The sequence below is a fragment of the Mesocricetus auratus genome, unplaced genomic scaffold (assembly GCF_017639785.1).
Source record: "Mesocricetus auratus isolate SY011 unplaced genomic scaffold, BCM_Maur_2.0 Super-Scaffold_4256, whole genome shotgun sequence".
NCBI classification, from domain to species: domain Eukaryota; kingdom Metazoa; phylum Chordata; class Mammalia; order Rodentia; family Cricetidae; genus Mesocricetus; species Mesocricetus auratus.
In genome coordinates, this window is record NW_024429182.1 from 128,814,456 (window position 1) to 128,834,100 (window position 19,645).

At 46.3% G+C, this 19,645-nt stretch overlaps 1 protein-coding gene across 1 annotated transcript in view; it reads right to left on the bottom strand.

Annotated features, from left to right (window-relative positions):
- The window catches only part of Igf1r (insulin like growth factor 1 receptor), a 280,892-nt gene extending 271,805 nt beyond the window's left edge, over positions 1 to 9,087 (bottom strand). The window contains exon 1 of the mRNA XM_040730426.1: positions 8,965 to 9,087. Coding sequence (XP_040586360.1) covers positions 8,965 to 9,058 — 94 coding nt within the window. The 5' untranslated portion in view covers positions 9,059 to 9,087. The remainder of the gene's footprint in view (positions 1 to 8,964) is intronic.
- Positions 9,088 to 19,645: the final 10,558 nt, after the last annotated feature.

Below are 19,645 nucleotides of genomic sequence, written 5' to 3' on the forward strand. Positions count from 1 at the left end.
TTGGGTCTCCCCTTCCACCAGTCTCGGGGATCAAACTCTGGTCTCCAGGCTTGCTGACAAATGCCTTTCACCTGAGCCATCTGGCCAGCCTGACATAACTAGTTTATAAGCAGAACTCAGCCTTATGAAGCACCTTAGCAAAGAGAAATCTTCTTACAAAATACATAATTTACTATGCACTTACTGTGTGCTTCACACAGTTAAGAGTGGAAAACAGGGAGTGTGCCCTATATTGCCAGCACTACAAAAAAAAAATCTGTTTGATGATGGCACATCTGTAAGACAGAAGCCGCTCGGGCCCAAGGGTTTAGTAGGTGCTAGGTTCATCTAAAAGCACTTGACAAGAACACTAACTCGTTTAATTTCATGAATAAAAACATGCAGAGCATCCGTAAAGTTCTGTTTCACAGATGAGGAGACAAGGCCACAGAAAGACTAACTCGCCTGAGCTGCTAAGAAACCGACATTCAAACCATCCTCTTTCTTGATTCCTCTGTCATTTAAGTAGTAACACTCGAGGAACAAGACACAAGGCATCACTGCCAATGAGCCCTACGGTGTTTGAACTTAAAGGGAGGAAGGGGAATTGCTAGGTCTATGCGGCTAGGCAAATGGCAGAGAGCCTCACATGAAGGAGAGGGAAGCAACGTTAGAAAATAAAGGACAACATCTCTCACCTGTGATAATCTTACAAAGTCCTGGGGGCTGGGAGGAGTCAACCGACATCATACGATGGCCCAACTTTACAGTACTAACACTCAAAACTTGACACCCCCCAAAAAAATCTAATGAAAATTAAAAACCACATTTCCTCCCCAAATTTTCCTGAATCTTCTCAATATAGTAAAAAAAATAAGTGATTTTACTTGGCTGTTTAGTGAGACAAGGAGAAAGCTTTCACAGTCATTCTGAGTCTCCACACACTTGTTAAAATTCAGAGATGTTAAATAGCATGTTTTATATCAAAGAACTGATGAACAGCTAAAAGCAATCTAGACCCAGGCGACATCCCAGTGTCCAGCGTGGGGAGGGAGGTGGACACCTCACTAAGCCACAGAGACAGAGCGAAAGCCAGGGTAGAGGGACACCGCACCTTGCTCTCGCAGATGCTCGGGCAGTGTTGGAGGATTCCGGAAATCACTCTGGAGCCTGGCAATGGCATCTTGTTAAGAATGTATTACAGCCCCAAATGTGGGGGGGGGGGTGGCTTGGACTTCTCCTTAAAACTGGGGACTCAGCTGCGGCACACTGTGGGGACCCAGGGTTGGCAAGTACCACGAAGCCCAGGGATGCTCCCAGACTGAGAACGCCCTCAAAGGGTACTCTAAGGGTTGAGATGCAGGTCTGGACTGGACGGAGGAGGAGCCAGAAACGGCAAATCTTCGTGATCTGGAGACACTGGGTGAGGTTAAGAGGAAACATTCAATTAAGCAGTCTCTTCAGAAAGGGGCAGGCGGCAGAGCCGAGGTTAACTTGAGTTTCTGCCCTGAGCCAATCTTAGTGCTTGAAAAACTCACGTTAGAAGAAATGTTGAAAATAGAGCATCCAACTGAGAAAGGCCACTCTGTACCAAAGTACATTCCTGTGATTCAACTATTCTATTCTATGCTGTGGCTAAACATACACCATGAACCCAATAACTCCCAGAAGTGGGCCCACCAACGGCGCTCCCCGAGTCTGGGAGCCTGTGTATTACTTCAGTACAGTAACGTCCAGGGAAAACCGGTGGACAGAATGAACACTATACGACACAGATGAACATGGGCACAACTGATGAAGACTTCACTATCTAAATATAGTGGACAGCTAGTGACTCAGAATACTCTCACTAAAGTTCCAGTCAACCAGATGGACAGCCGTCACCTGGAATCTCTACAGATACTTCCTATTTTTTTTTCAGTTAATTATCAAAGGTTACTAAAATAATTCAAATTAGAAGAAAATTCCTGTATATTAATTAACTCATTGCTACCTAATTACCATCTGGCTTCTGTGCCTTAAAGTGACTTAAATTGGTAATGTCTCTCATTCACTCAATCAGAAACACTCCCAATCATCAATTTATAGACAAGCAAAAGCAGACATGCAAAGTATCTCAGGAACCTTCAAGTTCCGGCCTACCCAATATTTCTGCTTTAATATCATAAAACATATTTATTACCCATGTGAAGATTAGTTTAAAAGTGACAACTCCAGAGCCAGCTTAAAGAACGTGCCATGATTAAGAAGAAACTGGCACATTTAAGTACACAGGAGCCCACCAGCTATGCACCACAGTTGGTCAACCCAGATGGGTGCATGTACACATGCACATCTGCACACACATGCACACACATGCACACACATGCACACATGCACACACATGCACACACATGCACACACATGCACACACATGCACACACATGCACACACATGCACAACTGTGGGCAACTGGTATTAACTTTTGCAGTGAGATGAGAAGTAGAGAATGAAGTTTTAAGTTTCCAGTTCCCACTACCACCAGGAATTTTTCTACAATAACGATAAACTGCTTTCTAAAATCCTTTTTAAAATGTTCTAGCCAAGTATGGTGGCACAGGTCTAGGAGTGATCCTAGTATTCAGGGTGCTGAGGTGGGCAGGCTACACAGCAAGACCATCTCCAGAAAAAAAAAGCCAAGTAAACAAACTGGTTCTTGAAAAAAGCCATTTCTGTCATTCCATTGCAAAGTAAACAATTCTGAGACTGGTGTCTTTCTCTATGCAATACACACTTCCATTCTCCCTCCGTGGCTGGCCAGCAGACGCTCCAAATAAGAAATTCTAAGTGTCAGGCCCATCAGGAAGCATAGGAGGGATGGCCCCTAAGCTTCAGGAACACATCCCATACCAGCAGGAACCAAGCTGAGGCTAAATATAAAACGGAAGAGGCAGCATCGTTATCCTGTGGAAGTTACTGTAGCCCCAGCTGTTCAACCCTCATCACAGAAGACTCCACTCTCTGTGCTATTCAAGTCAAGTCTGAATAGCAATCTGTGAGTTTATAAATCCTTACAGTCTGGAACCCAAAAGAAAGAAAAATTAAAGCCTTTTTTACTAGCTGCTTAGTTCTTTAAAACAAACACGGCAATATTTCTATGGTTCAGTTTATACTTCGAAAACTGAATGGTAAGAGTCGCTACAGTATCAGTGTTTCTAACCTACAGAACTGAGCCTGGTGAGTACTGGGCATGTATTTAAGGACTAAGGTGGTGGATGGACTCTCAATTTGAGACATATCAACCTTAAGACTCTGAAATCCATCATGTTGAGAACCTAAGTGAAACCGGCACATATGGAAAGGAAACCTGCAGAAATGTAAACCTGAGTACAAATGAGGCATCTTCAAAAATTCTAAAGTCACCAAACCCAAAGACACTGTTCCTAGCCTAATAATCCCAAACACTTTAACAAAAGCAATGAACTTCATCGTGCCAAAGTTATTTTTAAAGATCCTTTGCTTACTAACCATTTTTTTTTTTACAAACCCATGTCCTAGTCTCTGAACAAATCAGATCCATGGGGTGAGGGCACTGAGATAGGGCATATGTACATATTTTAATTACAATCTTTGCAAATACCAGACACCAGCTATGTTCCCCTCAATGTCCACAGATCTCAGTGTCACAAAACAGTAGGACTGCATCCATCCTAAGTATAAGCCAAATCACACATCTTTATAAGGAACTGGAAAACTTCCTCTTGCTGACCTGGGGCCAAAAGCTATTTACCCGAGGGAGGCACAGAGTGCATCCTCCACTGTACAGTCTGTTGTCTTTTCAAGTGCTCAGCATTTCCTTCAGAACATCCTGGACGGAGAAGGGCCGTAGCCACAGCACGTGTGTCACTGTTACAGACTCGGTGCAACTGAAAAAGAGCTTGTTTCTAGGGCTCAGATAGCACCTGTCGTACAGCGGCTAAGAAGAGCGCTCAAAGCAAGCTGGCCTCCAGGCACAAACACCTCCTCTATGAACTGGAGTTGAGTTTTAAGTGAGCTTTGAAAACAAACCAGGGAAAATCACAACCCAGAGAAAACCTGGCCCTGTATGCTTTTGTGATTAAAAAAAAAAGTCTTAAGGGGTTACTGCCTCTTCATCTCATTCTTACCCCTCATACTTTTAAAAAAACAGTCCATCCATTTTTAAATCACAAAGATCTGAAACCCTGAACACTTCCTAATGGTTATCTTAAAGCTGTGGAAGCAATGTATACATGGAGGAGCGCCTCAGAAACTGGTCCCACCTTTCCTGAAACGTGAACCATGTCAGGCAACACTTAGGAACATACATGTGACTAATTTTTATTTTGTTGATGTTTTGATTTTGAGACAGGGGTTCACTGTGTAGCACAGGCTGCCCTCAAACTGGTGATCCTCCTGCCTCAGACTCCTGAGTGCTAGAGTTACACACCAGAAGACCCATTATACCATATGCACAGTTTTAACCACAACTATGATTCCGTGTTACAACAATGCCTGATAGGCAGGCGGATACCCGCATGCTATGGTCTACAGTGAAATTCCAATATGAGGGAGCCTATCATAGTGTAAGAACAGTGTAGCACTGGCTGCCCACCAGACCAGCCACACCTACAAAGATGTTTTTAAAGGGCCCCAGCATGGATTTCAACATGGGTGCTGCACGCCAGGTCTGGGTGGGTGTGGGGGGGGGGTCTGATTTTTCAAGTAACTTCTTTCCATGTGAATACATGGAAAATGCCCCAAAGGCAGCAGCAAAGAAAGTCCTTTCTCTGTTGGTGAATTCAATATCTAGCACTAGTTCAGCTTTCATACATAGGTGCCCACTAACTGCTAGCTAGATCGAGTTCCTGGAAGTACATTCTTACAAATCAAATGAAACCAGATTAAAAAGAAAACAAAAGTACCTCAAGGGGGAATGGGGGAGGAGGAGGGAGGGGGAGGGGGGAGAGAGGGAGGCCGTTGATGCTCATTACTGACCTACCTTGCAACAATAACAAGGGCAGGAAATATATTCAACAATAAACAACCTTGAGACAAAGGCCAAACCCAATGCAAATATTATTTTCTATGTCTGTTCCTACGGAAAAGGCAAAGTACATTTAGATAAAAGCACAACAGTTCTTTAAAAACAAAACCGATTGACTGTATTCTTAAATCTCTGTTCTAAGAAAATTTAACTTTTCATTTAATTTTTTTAAGGCAATAGGCTCCTAAACAACTGTAACCAAGACCCATCTAACTCAGGTAGTGGGTATTCAAGAAATAAAATTTCTAAGTTAAAAAAAAGAAAAAAGCAGTAGTTCGTTCTCTGCCGTCACTACCACTTGTAGTTAATACAGGAGAGATGAACTTCCCTTCCTGCTCAAAACAACACATTATTTCTTTGTTGGAAGGCTGTAGGCACGAACAGGCCCCTTGCCTGGGCTCCTAAACCCTACAGACCATCAGTTTGGATTCAGTGTGAAGATTGTTACTGTTAAGAATCACAGAATGACCAACACTCTTTATCTGTGTGTCCATTTCTTGCCTGGCACCCGATCCTGCAGTGACAATTTCAATTGTCAATTTGTTGTAGTGCACTAATTCACGGATCTCCAAAGCTCATGAATTCAGAAAAGAAAAGGAAAAAAAAAAAAGAGCAACACCAACCTGCATTAATGTTTACTGAATAATCTATTTAGTCAAATCTTACGTCCTAGGTGGCACAATGCATTCTTCTCAATCTTTGTAATTAAAAAAAAAAAGAAATGAGTTCGAATATTATCACCTACCCTGAGACAAGTGTTTTCAAACACACAGTGCAATGCAAAGGTTTTTGTAGCTGTTGCTGCTGTTTAGTATATTCAGAGTTGTATAACCATCACCAAAAACCGAGGTTAGAACATTTTCATCACCCCAAAAATACCCCTGTAGCCTTTAGCACTCAGTTCCCCAGCTTGTCCTCCCCCAGCACCTGGGGATCAATTTCTCTCTGTAGACTGAACATTTCACATCAACGGGATCATGGGATAGTTCGCGTTCTGTAGCTGACTTCTTTCTCTATCTGTAATATTTTCAATGTCCTGGCATAGTTCACAGAGCTGTTCTTTTCTAATCCTTTCACAATGCAAACCTTTATAAACTTCAAGTCCTGAGTCCCCATGGCCCGCCCCTCCACAAAGTACAGCTGACTCCCTAACTCCCTGCAGAAGGACCTAAACTATAATTTGCTATTTACGTTCTTTCAAAAGCTCTTATTCTGGGTTCTCCTTCTGATAGGTACGAAAAAAAACTGACTTCTTTAAACACCAACATCTCACAGACCTCCATTCCTCTGACAATGGGATGTTCCCAGGCCCTAGGAAGAAAGGTGACTAAATCCTTTTTAGGAGACTGGCCACAGTAACTCTGAAGTGCATGTTGATTTCCAAAACAGAAAACAGTCCTAGATTATCTGGCTGCCACTCATAACTCCTAAACTCTCTTGTTCAGAAGCTCTGCTCAGCCTCCTGCCCAGAGCAAACAAGTCTGCAAGGCTAACTTCTCTTCAAGAAACTTCCACAGTCCACAGTTAAAGATGGAAGCACCCCACTGCTGTCACACTCCAAAGAATCGCCAATCAATCCCTAAGCCACCAAGTGAAACTGCATGGCTCAAAGACCAACTCTGTCGGGACCCAGACTTACTCCGGATTTAGTGGGCTAGCACCTTTGAGACTAAAGCTCGAGGGGGGTTCCTGTGTTTCACGAACCCCTTCCACTGTAAACAGGGAAGGGCAGACACCCGCTTGAGTCAGGACTTCAGCAGGCCCTAACCAGGATTCCTTCTAGCCATCCACCACATTTTCAGCAAGGGTTAGGAAGAACTTGGTCAGTCATCACCAGATTAAAAACAACACACGTTAAAATACCTTTCTCCTACCACCCTTGTTCTAGACAAAGAATACTGTTCATGAAGACCCAGTCACAGTGAACCTGCTTCAGATGCCTGCATGTTGCTCCAAAGAAGCCAGGCCCTGGCTGCTACTTTTTGCATTTCAGAACTTCTAATAAATAATCAAAGCAGAGAAAGCACATAGTCCAATAGGATGCCATAGTAAAATGGACTCCCTGGTAGTGCCTTCTAAACCATATTTAGTCCTTAAAGGCCAGAAATCCTCCCTGCCCCCAAACACCATCTAAACGCTTGAGTATAAGGGAGCCAGAAGCCTTCCGCCCAACCCAGTATGTTCAAAGTTTGGAAAACAAAGGACAGGAGAGCCCAGATTTGTGTGTCGGCCCAGTCTGCGCCTTCCTCCAGGCAGTAAACAGCTATAGTTCTATAAAGATCTGCTCGTACTCCGTAGTAGACATTTCTTAGAAGAAGTTCAAGGATTTGTTTATAGAAAAAGTCTTTGTTAACTACCCCAGTGGTGGGGCCGCACGCCCTGCGCAGTCTCCATCATCTTCCCTTGCTAACTCAAGACTCCATCGTGATTTTTCAAAGTTAATAGGCACCACCTGCATACATTCTGCAACCATTACTCATCCGCACGCCCTCACCTCCCCAGCCCCAGCTCGGAGACTGCATTTAAACTTTTTAATCATGTTCAAATTACTCTATCATCTCAAAACTATCAGTATGCCACAGTTTTTCCCGAGAACAAACCCCCTCCCTTCTCCTGCCACTGTGGAGAGTTCTCACTCCCAGAGACACCCCCAACACACACACACACACACACACACACACACAAACACACTCCCTCCCTCCTTCCCTCCTACCCGACACCACCAAAACAAAAGCTATCAGATTGCAAGCGATAGCGAGCGTGGAGCGATACTGCTTATGAAGTGTGTACAAAGGAAGTGCGGGGTGGGGGGGTGGCAGTTCAACCCAACTCTGGCCACAACAAAACCAAGGCCAGGGCTCCGCGCTCGCAAAACAAAAGCACCACTCCTCCACACGCACTGTCCAAACCACCGCACACGACGCCTCTCCCCCGGGCTGGGAGTTCAGGTGTCCCCTCGTGGTCGTGTGGCTGCCCCTAAACCCGTGCTGAGAGCACACGTGTGTGGAAAAGCACGTCAGCTCTGCGCATGGGTTGATGTCCCTACCACGTCTTACTTAGACGCTTTTAGGAAGAAGAGGTGTCCAGGGTTGGGTAGACACTTACAGACTGCCCAAGGGCCCTCAAAGTTGGGGATCCAAGCCTCGCACCCCCGAAGGAGTCTGAAGACTTCCTTAGGGAAAGGCCGGGAGTACATCCTGAACCCCAGAGCCACACCGATGAGCCCCGAGTCACCAAGCCGTGAGGGAAGAGGGGATCAGACGCCCACTGAATCGTTAAGATGCCAAAGGCCAAAAACCCTAGGGGCCTTACGGGACAAACAAGTTGGACGACGGGAGGCCGCGCCGTGATGTTTGGAAACGTGTCCTGGGGCCGCGAGGCCTCCCCACCCCCGCACCTCCCCCTCAAGGACAACTTGCACCCCGCGGGGCAGGAGGCTCCCGCTCGCCGCCACGGCGCACTCGGTCTAACCCCAGCAGCCACCCGCGAAACCTCCAAAGGTGCTGTCACCGTGGTGCGCTGCGCGGGATGGGCGCTGGGTGCGGAGGGGCCCGCGCGCAGGGGTGAGGAGAGGCGAGGGTGGCAGGGACCCTGGGCCCACCCAAACACCAACTAACCCACCAAGTGCCCGCGGGTGGGCTGTCCCTGCAGAGCCGGGGGGCAAGGGCTGCCCACCCACCAGGCCGCGCGCGGGACAGCGCTCCCGGGACAGCGAAAGAGAAAGCCCTGAGGCCCTTCCTGAGCATGGATGCGCTGAGCCTCGGTCGGTGGGGCTCCTGAGCCTGAAGCTCCCCTCCTGCCTTTCCGGAGAGCCCCACCCTCCGCTCCCGAGTCCCGGAGTCCGACAGCTGCGCCCGTGGCAACTGGGTTTTCCCAAACAGGGCGCAGCCCCTCGGAGGAAAAGTTCCCGCAGTGGCCGCGGGCGGCGAGCAAATACTCACTTTCTCCACTCGTCGGCCACAGCGAGAGCGCGGCAGAGAGAAACACGAGCCCCCACAGCGAGGTCGGGGACCCTCCACCGGAGCCAGACTTCATTCCTTTTATTTGGGACGAAATTCCCTTTTCTCAAAAGAAAAAAAAAGAAAAGAAAAGAAAAAGTCTCCAACTCAGTCCTCACTCTCGTTCAAAAACAAGAGCGCAAGCGACGATCCTCGGAAGGCGGCGTGGACGGGGAGGGTGGCGCGGGGCGGCCCCTTCAGCGCCGGCAGCAGCGGCCCACGGCGCGGCGGAGTCGGGAAGCCGGGGCGCGCCGGGGCGGGCTGTCGGCGTCGTCGGCCTCCATTTGCAAACCCAGAGATGCAGAAGAGGGGGGAAAACTGCACGGAACAGGAGCAAAGCCCAAATCGCCACAGGCGAGGACAAACGTCCCCAGATGCCCGGAGGGAGCGACCGCCCAAGCCTCCGCGGCGGGAGAGCGCGACGCAGTTAGCGAGACTGGTCCGAAGTCCCGGGCGCGGGCGAGGTCGGCGAGGGGTAGATATGCCGAGTGGAAATGAATGAGCGGCTCCCCCTCCTCGGGCTCCTCCTCCTCTGGGCTCCGCTCGCCGCCGCCTCCTCCTCCCTCAGCGCCGCCGCCGCGAGCTCCTTCCCAAATCCAGGACACACACACACACAAAAGCGGCGGCCGTGCAGCGCTCTGTGCTCCCGCCGCCCCGCGTCGGCCCCCGCCCGCCGCCGACTCCGTGCGCGGGGGCTCCGGCTCGCTGAAGGTCAAAGCCGAGCGCGCCGCGCGCCGTGGAGCTCTCGCAGGCGCGGGAGAGGCGTGGAGGGTCCGAGGAGCGGGGCCGAGGGGCTGTGAGCACCCAGCGCGCCGGGACAGGCTCGCTGGCGGCTTCCCCGTCGCTGGCCTCTCTCGAGTTCGCCCGGTGCGCTCGCTCCTCCTCGGTTCCCCCCTCCCCCGCTTTTTTTTTTTTTTTTTTCCGCTCAGCGGAGTTAATGCTGGTAAACAAGAACCTCAGCCTCACCGCGCCGCCGCCGCCGCCACACACTGGGGGCTCTACGCGCGCGCTCTCGGGGCCGCGCACACGTGCCCGCGCGCACACTCCAAACGTCCACAGCCGCAGTCCCGGCGCGCCGAGGGCCGGGCCCCGACTCGGCAGGCGCCAAGAGCCGGAGTTCGGGATCGCAGAGACGTGCGGAGCGGAGCGCGGGCGTGGGGAGCCCGGCTCGAGAGGCACCGCCCCCCGCGCCTCCACCCGCGCTGGCCCCCGCGCGCACACTGAGCCACGCGCGCGGCCACGCTTCTGCCCCCACCCGCACTGCGCCGGCCAGCCCTGTACGCACCCTCCCCCTCCCGCAGGACTCCAAAACACAATGCCCCGGGCGCCGGTGGGACTCGGTGGCCCCGGAGGTGGCGGGGCGGGCAGACGAGCGGGCGGGCTGCGGGCGCGGTGGGCGGGGAGTGCGGCCCCGGAGCTTCATTGAAAACAACAACAGCGCGGCTGGAGAGCGCGCTGGCCCGCTCTGTGAAAAAGCTTCATTGTTTCTTGCAGCTGTTGCAAAATAAATAAATAAGTGAATGCATGCGGCATTTTTTCGCAGCGTGGTGGAAAGCCCGGACGCGGCGGGAGGGGCACACCTGGGGGAAAGGGGACCCCCGAAGACTGCTAAGCAGGGCACTTTCCACGCCAGGTTCGGGCACCCGTGGCTGCACTCCCCGGGTGTTCCGGTGCTCACGCGCAAATCGGGAAGCGGACAGGGCGCGGCCCGCGTGGCTCTACTCGGAGGAAAGCGATCCCATCGCGGGCCCCCGAGCCCTGGAAAGGGGACCCAGACCGGCGGCCCCTCGTGCCCAGGGCGCGTCTCGGCAACGGCCGCCAGAGGGCGCGGCGGCCGCCCGGGAGGGCTGGCTCGGGGAATGTCGCCTCCCTCCCTCCAGGGGAGGAAATGTGGGGGCCCCGAGTCGGGGACCAACTCGGCTGGGTCTTGCTGGCCGGGCCTCCCATTCCCATCCCGCTCCCGCCCTGAGGGCGCTCCACCGCATCGCGCTGTTCCGGGCTCCACCACGTGGGCAGCTGCAGAGAGGGACCGCAGAACGTGCAGGGCTGCGGGAACCCGGAGCTGGGGGGCGTGTCCGAAGGGTTCCCAAGGAAGGATGGCTGGCGGGTATCCCGACCCGCGTTTTCTGGCTCGGGTCCCAACTTAAGAACGGGTTCGATGGCCTCTGCAGAAACCTACCCGCACCTGCCTCAAATCCCCCTCCTCTGTGTCCCTCTAGCATCATTGGATCTGTAAGAGACTAGAAACTAGCACCAGCCCAAGTCTCCTCGGTGATTTCCTCAAATGTGCCAGAGGAGAGATTTCCCCAAGACGAGGCTTCCCCAGGACTGCCATCTAACGAACAAACACTGCGGAGGCCAGGTCCTCAAAAGGGGAGAAGCCAGCTATGGCTGGAGAGAAGAGTTTGAAATACGTGGACTTTTAAAAATAGTGATTGCATCACGTGTCGCCCTTAATGCGGTCGGGCTTCATGACTCAGGCTAATTGATATCCACGATAAAAAGATGGCTCATAAGAGTTGTGAATGTCTGGATCAAATAGAAGTGTTTTTCTCGTAAACAGTTGAACTGTCTGGTTGGTAGAGAGGACCGGTTCTGTAGCAAAGAAAGGTTTCTTTCATTACTCGAATAGTAAAAGATTTCGGCATTACACTTATCCATCCCATCTTTCATAGGGGATTTTTACTAAATTCAGAGCTGAAAACAAATCAAAAGCTGCCGTAAAAAGAACTAAGCCCATGTTTTTCTGTATCATCTGAATCAGTATTTCCCCTTGGAAATTGTGGGCTGTGTTCAGTGAATCGGCTGTATAGAAAGGACATTTAAAAAGGAAAGAAAGAAAATTATACATGTAGGGCTGCTTTGTTTAGCTGAAACTTGCCTTAGTTTTTAAATAAATTGTTCCAGTTTTAGATGTCCCTGAACGTTAAAAAAATAAATACATTAGAATTTTAATTTACCATGCATCATTTTAAAATATAAATTCAGTCTTCAATTTTTAAAGTATTTCTTCACAGCATTCCCTTGCATCGAATGGAGTCTTCATACTTCCAGCCTGGTACTCTCAGCATATAATTCAAGTGCAAAGGAATAACATTTGCTTTCAGAATGTTTTGAGGCATATTTGTAGCCTCAAATTTTAGCAGTGATTCCTAGGTTTGTGCAACACAAAATCTTTAAATGTAATATGCTTTTAATATTAGTTATGAAAATGTTTGTGCATTTGTCCCTGTAAACACAAGTATATAGAACAAAAAGAACAGTTATTTGTAGGGGAAGTCTTTAGTTGTTGCTTTTCTTTTTTTTAACCAAAAATAATACTTTACTTGTGAATGTTTAAATGTTTTCCGTATTGGAAGTCAGTAAGATGACTGCTTTTATACAGAGAAGTTGAGTACTTAATATTTGGAAGATTAGATGAAACTGACCTTGCTTTTAGGCTCTACCTTAACACTGAAAAAGATGTTGGTTTTCACTTTCTTCAGTGGTTACATTCTGCCTACCCAATGAAACTTAATTTTCTCCAACCATGGAAATAAAGTCCTGTTTGCCTTATACTTACAGGGATGGTGACTCATACATTTTGTTTTACACCATTTTCCTCAGGCATCTTGCACATTTTCCTTTTTTGAGCAGACATTGGTTTCTTTTCATTTAAAAGAATTTTTTATTTGATAACAAGCTTCAGATCTAATTATCCTGTTGTTGAAAGTACCAGACTCTCCAGAGAAGTAACATGTATGCCGTGAACACATGAGACGCAGCCCAGAAACAAGTGTTACAGGTAATAAGGTATGTTGTGGTCAGTTTCCAGAATGAAATCTTAATCCACTGCAAGGGAGTGAACTACAGCCTTGGATATCAAGGGCAGGATCTTCTGAACAGAGTGTTAAGAAAGTATATTCAAGTTCCAGAAAACCACACAGCAGGACACCATCTTGATGAAACACTTGAATGTAAAGAAAAAAAACTGGAAAGTTTTTTTTGAGCAACAAAATTCAGTACATGATTATAAAAATAAACATATCAGTTATATAAAGGATGAATGAGGATATTTATTCCTGTGTCCACACAAAGTTCTTGCAAATATGGAAGATTTACAAACTTCCACCTTATGATTCTACTTTATGTTCCAACAATTTTCCATATATTGAATATTAAAGAAAACAAAGTATGTGATGAATTTTCCAATATAAATTTTCTAGGTTTTAATTTGTTTTGTAAGCAATTAAGAAATATTTCTAAAGAAAAACTAAAATGATGTAATTAATCTGATACTGAAGAATATATTTCAGAAGAATGCATACCCATACTATACCAATACCTTACAACAAAAATCATGAAATGAAATAAAAGAATTCACTTCGTAGGACAATTGACTTCATTAACAAATTCCCTTTTGTGAGAAGCAAACTGGCAGTTTCCAGAAAGGTTAAACATACACCAAACTTAGGCTCTAGTATTTCTGCCCCTAGCTTTTAACCAAAAACAATAAAACATGTTCACGAAAAGTAGCTATATGACAATGCCAGTAGCCACTTTATTCACTATATTGAAAATCTGGAAACAACCCAAATGTATTTCAGAAGGAGGATGGATAAACAAATCATCTACCACAACACTGCCTAGCAATAAAAAGGAGCTACCTGCTAACCCATGTGAAAACATGGACAAGCCTCAAGAGAATGTACAAGCCAGACACAAGAATACATACTGCATTAGACCATTCAAATGAAACTCAGGAGCAGGCGAAATGAATCCCGGGAGCCTAAACCCAAATCAGGCTCCTGGTTGCGCTTGGTGGGTAGGGAGTGAGGAGCTTCCATTCAGAAGAAAAAGAAACAAAGTACTTTCTAGGGTGATAGCAACTGGCCTGTCTCAGGTGGGCTATTGTGTGTTAGTATATGCATTCACCAAAACCATCAACTGTATACCTTCCACGTATGTACCTCATTATATGTGATTGCATCTCAATTTAAATGTTGAGGAGGGCAGGATGTATGTTGAAAACTTTAAAAAAAAAAAAGGTTAATCCAGTATCCCTTGAATTTGCTTGTTATATGAGTTAGCAGAAATTCTAAACTCCAATCTCCCTGCCCAGGCTGTCTCTATAGATGACCATCTTTTAGGAGTGCCTCTGTTGTAGACTTCCCACAAGGGCCTTCAGCTATGGAAGTAATCACATTGTGTCTACAGGGGCACCAAAGGTGTGATGCTGTGGCTGGTTCCTGACCTCATACAGCCATCTGGAGATCTGTTTGTGTTCAACTTGAGTTTTTCCTTTTCCTTTTTTTTTGGGGGGGGGAACAGGGGCTCACATAACCCAGGCTGGCCTTGAACTCCTAATTCTCCTGATCTTTTTGCCTCAGCCTCCCTGGTGGGCTTACAGGAATGAGGCACCACACCTAGCTAATTGACATGCTTTCTGGTTAGGGTTAAACCGATAGCCAGCTTTCGAGGCATAAATGCTATGCTCCTCCATGTAGAAATTACAGAGAACATTCGTATGAAACCAGGCAAGAGAACAAGAGAATACCCTCCTAGGGATGTTTGTTCAGTGAAATAACAACAAGGAAAGTTCACAGAAAACCCAGGCCTGGGTTAGGAGTGACAGGCATCATTCAGACTGTCATCGATCCCAAGTGGAGACTTTGTGGCTTCCATGGCCACACCCTGGCTGAAGCACAGTACTTCACAGGTGGGCATGAGGGCACCTGACTTAGAAGTGGACATGATTCATGCCCCACATGATAATCTGAGGAAATGAGCCAACTTACATACTCACAGCCCACCCGTCTGTGAGTTCAATCTTCTTTCGTTGTTATCTGCAGTGGTTAGTTCCTGGGATAGGTGTGCCATCGCTAGTCCCCCATGTAATTAACTTCCAGACATACCAATAGCAAGGATGCCTGCGTGGCAGACAGTGCAAAAGACGCTTCTTCAATGATGCAGGGCACGTTCAATTACATGAAGATTCAGGCGAAATCCAGTGTCTGTTTCCTCTGATGAATACCAACAGTTCTGAGATGTTTGACCAGCAGCAGAATGCCAGTCAGAGACACACCACACCTCTGCCCAGCCCCTTCTGACTCTGCTAAGCGGTGTGGCTTTCTGAGAATTTCCCTAGCTTTTGGTCTTTTTCCTCTGTGAAACGATAATGCTGACATTGGAATTTTCAGCTCCAAGATGCCGTGACACCTTTGCTTTATAATTGATATTCTAACACCTTATACTGTACCTTTGCCTTATCTGTCAAATGACCAACAGTCTATAAATCAATATACTGGCCCTACCTTGCTTCACTAAGAGAGGTTTTTTTTTCAAATTAGGGTTCTCACATTAGAAAATATATTTAGCAGTTCTGAATGCACATGTAGATTCCGCTAAGAATTTGGGTATGGAAAGTAAGCAGGAACATTGCTAAAGCCAGGCAAACTGGCCACAGGTAACCCACAAAAAGAAGTCCCAACCTGAGAATGTCCCTGCAAATGTTCTATTTGGAGTATTAAGTCCCAGTGGAAGCTTGTTCTATAAGATATATTTATATCCTTGAGACAAGGGCTCACTGTGTAGCCCTGGCTGGCCTGGGGATTAGTATGTAGACCAAGCTGGCTTCAAACTCATAGAGTTTCACAGGCCTCTGTCTACTGAGTGCTGGGATTAAAGACATTCACCACTACACCATGCCTCTTTTATAATGTTCTTAACAGCAGTGCCAATGTGTCCAAATCCTATTAGCTGACTTTGTCTCTGGCCTTAAGAACAGGTTGCTGAACAAGGAGATTTTTCCAGAAGACACAGAGAAAACACCATTGGCTCTCTAATGCAGTAGCGCCACATCTGCAGAACTGAGTTGTTTCCCTTCTGTCTGTCTTTGAAGGATCTTTGATCTAGCTAATCATCCAACACTGACACGGGGACATAGGAACAGGCTGGCTCCCACATTCGATGAGGAGACATGGAGATGTGCAGATAGATGCTAAGAGAAATGTTATAGAACTCTTGATTTCAGATCCTGAAAAATGACTGTTAAATCTGGTCCTAGTGGCTAATGCATGGGGCAAGACCAATGGAAAGAAAGCACATTTCTGCTCTCTGAAAGTCCTTTTCCTATCAAGACAATTGATTTTTCCGGTCTCTGGTAGGAATGTGTTTTGTGTGGCAGAGAGCCTTCATTCTTTGGAGAGTCTGTGCAGACACCAAACCCACACACCTTCAGGAGAAAATATTCAAAGAAACCTTGGATTGACTTAGACGATGTTGATGGGATATTTTCGGTCCCTTTCCACTCTAATACAGTGCTTGGATTCTAAATCTATATTTAAATTACAGTGTCTCCCGGGCCACTGAAAGAGTTTGGATTTACTTTTAAATGAGTAGTGAATATCCTCTCCAGTTGAAAATGCAGGAGCTCAAGAATATATTAAATTTACCTTGTATTCTGAAAATCCTGATCAAACCACTCCTGAAAGAGGTTTCATGTCTAGATTCAATGGGCCAGATTCAGAGATCAGAACCTGCTTCTAGTCAGTCACATTGAGGAAAATGTTAAAAACAGGTGAGAGCAGAGATAGAGATTAAGATAACAGTTGGCACATAAACTCTGGCATAGTCTGTGGAACTGGAGGAAGCCCTGATTTGTTGGCATTGCCAACTTCACCTGTATAAAATATTCCCACTGCAACCACCTTGAGCACCCAGAGTTAGACTGCTAGGCACAGAGTTTTAAAAAGGTGCAGGCACTGATCACTCTCAAGACACTAAGCCATCTCCAGTACATTCATGGCCAAGATAATCTGAGAACCCTGTGTTGCCTTTGTGACAAATTAAATACATGTCAGTAAGAAAATTAAAAGCAACCTGGTACAAAAAATGGCTGTAGTCATGAACAAGCAACTCAAAAAGCAAAAACAAAATGAAATCAGGGCATCCAGTAAGAGAAAAATGCTCAGTAACATAATTGGCATAATTAGAATGTGGGCAGTGTAGTCTTCTCACAAGGCATTACTAGTGAGAATTGGATTCACTACTATAGGGATGATAAACTAGTGTCTACTTTGGAGGGCAATTCAGAGGTATCTGTAAGGTTAAAGATGCGTCTGCCAACAGCTTGGCAATTCCATTTGTAAAGAATTGTACCTTGAAAGCTCTAGGCTCCTGTGCTGAAACACATAAGAATATCAGTTAGAACTGCCTTCTTTTTTGTTTTTGTTTTTGTTTTTTTTGTTTGTTTGTTTTTTTGAGACAGGGTTTCTCTGTATTGTTTCTGTATTGTTTTAGAGGCTGTCCTGGAACTAGCACTGTAGACCAGGCTGTCCTGGAACTCAGAGATCCACTTGCCTCTGCCTCCCAAGTGCTGTGATTAAAGGCATGTGCCACCAACGCCCGGTTTGGAACTGCCTTCTATAGTTTAAAAAACTAGAGACAATCTAATTGTTCATGAGTGGAAGGATGAATAACATGATTTGTTTATGTAGCAGACTGCTACACAGAGATTAAAATGAAGGATCTGTTACTCTTTTAGACCGATTCAATCTCATGTAGCCCTGGGTGACCTTGAACTCAGAGAGATCTGTCTACCTCTTAATCAAGAGTCCTAGGATTAAAGGTGTGTATCACCACTGCCCGATCTCTATAGCTTGAGGCTGACTTTGCTTTTTGGATCCTCAGCCAAACTTTAATAAATCATAAATAATATATCACTACAAACTAGATCTAAATGAATCAACATGATGATTCACCAAGGTTGAATAACCTGTGTGGTCTCCCTTATATAACTGGCAACCCAGAGACAATAGGATCTATTGTTACTGGCTACATACACCTGTAGCAGGAGTAAAATATACATGGAATTTAGGAACAGCTTCAGACTTCATAGTCAGGAATGAACAGAGAGTGGGAGAGTAAAGAATAGTCCGGACTGCATTGGCAACATTTTATTTCTTTGAAAGGAAAAAGAGTAAATGTTACTACTGTTAAACCTAGCTGGTCCACTACATTATTTTCTGCATTCTGGATCTATTGAGCATATCCTTTGCCTTTTAAAAACCTTTTATTTTGCCAGCGATGGTGATGCATGCCTTTAATCCCAGCTCTCGGGAGGCAGAGGCAGGTGGATCTCTGTGAGTTAGAGACCAGCATGGTCTACAGGGATAGTTCCAGGACAGTCTCCAAAGCCACAGAGAAACCCTGTCTCGGAAAACAAAAACAACAACAACAACAACAACAAAAATACCCTTTTATTTTAGAGCAGCTAAGTATTTACAGAATTACTATAGTCACAGGGGGTCTTGTGTAGCCATTTGAGCTTTCCCTATTAATACCTTATATGGCCATTGACCATTTGATGATGATGATGATGTTGTTGTCGTTGTTGTTATTTTTATTACTATTACCAACTAAATCCCTTCTTTACTCAAATTGCCTCAGTTTTCTCCTAATTCTATCTGAGATGCCATCCAGGACATCCTTGAATCAGGACTCCTTCTGACGGTGACAGCTTCTTAAATTGTTCTTGTTTTGATAATTTTGACAGTTTTGAGAACGCAATATTTTGCAGCATGTCCCTCAGTTGGGATTTCATTTCCTCCCCCATGATTAGAGTGGGGGATGTGTTTCGGAGAAGAAGACAAGACCACAGTGATAAAGTGTCACTCTTGATGCTTCATATCAAGGTGTATAACTGGCAGTGTGACAGCACTGTTGATGGCAGCGGTCCACCATACCTAGTCACATTGCCATATTCTTGGAAAGAAAATCATCATGGGCCACCCACACTGAAGAGGTGGAGAATTGTATTCCACCTCCTTAAGGGCTGAGTGTCTGTGTAATTATCTGGAGAGCTCTACTCCCGGTTATTTATTTGATCATTTATCTATAGCAGAGTGGGCTTGTGGATATTTATTTCATATTTCCATGCTTTTGTCTCATTCTTATTTCAATACTACCATGCTGCTCAGAATGATCCAGCTTTGGCCTCTGGGAGCACTTTCATTGGCCTCTTGCATCTCTTTGACCCTCCTTTATCACTTTGGGTTTTGTTTCTGGCATGTTCTCTCTGACATGACGGGGTGCTCATGGTTCTTCTCCTGTAGTACCTGCCATGGTCTATAATCAGTTCTTTTTCCAAGGCGTTCTGATTCATTCTAATTCAAAATGTTGTTCAAAACCCAAATCAGACTGCTAATTCTGCTTGCTGCCACTGGGCTAAATTGCTTAGAGAGAGAGTCTCTCAGCTGGCAGAGGAAAGACATATGGGTGTCTGTGTCCTACCTTATATTTATGAGCAGCCAAACATGTTTCTAGATGCAATGGCCTGCACGTCTGTGAAGCTACACATGAGTCCCTGCTGGAGGCTCTGACCATCAGCCAACAGATCATGCATGAGTCCCTGCTGGAGGCTCTGACCATCAGCCAACAGATCAACACTTCAGCCTCTCCATCCTTGTCTTCGTCACGATGACACTGCCTGGATTGCCCCACTAGCTATCCATGTTCATTTATAATTATTTTTTAAGATTTATTTTTATTTTATGTCTCTGTATGGATGTTTTGCCTGCACATGTGCCTGTGCATGCCATACCTGGTGTCCATGGAGGCCAGAAGAGAGATCCCCTGAAACTGG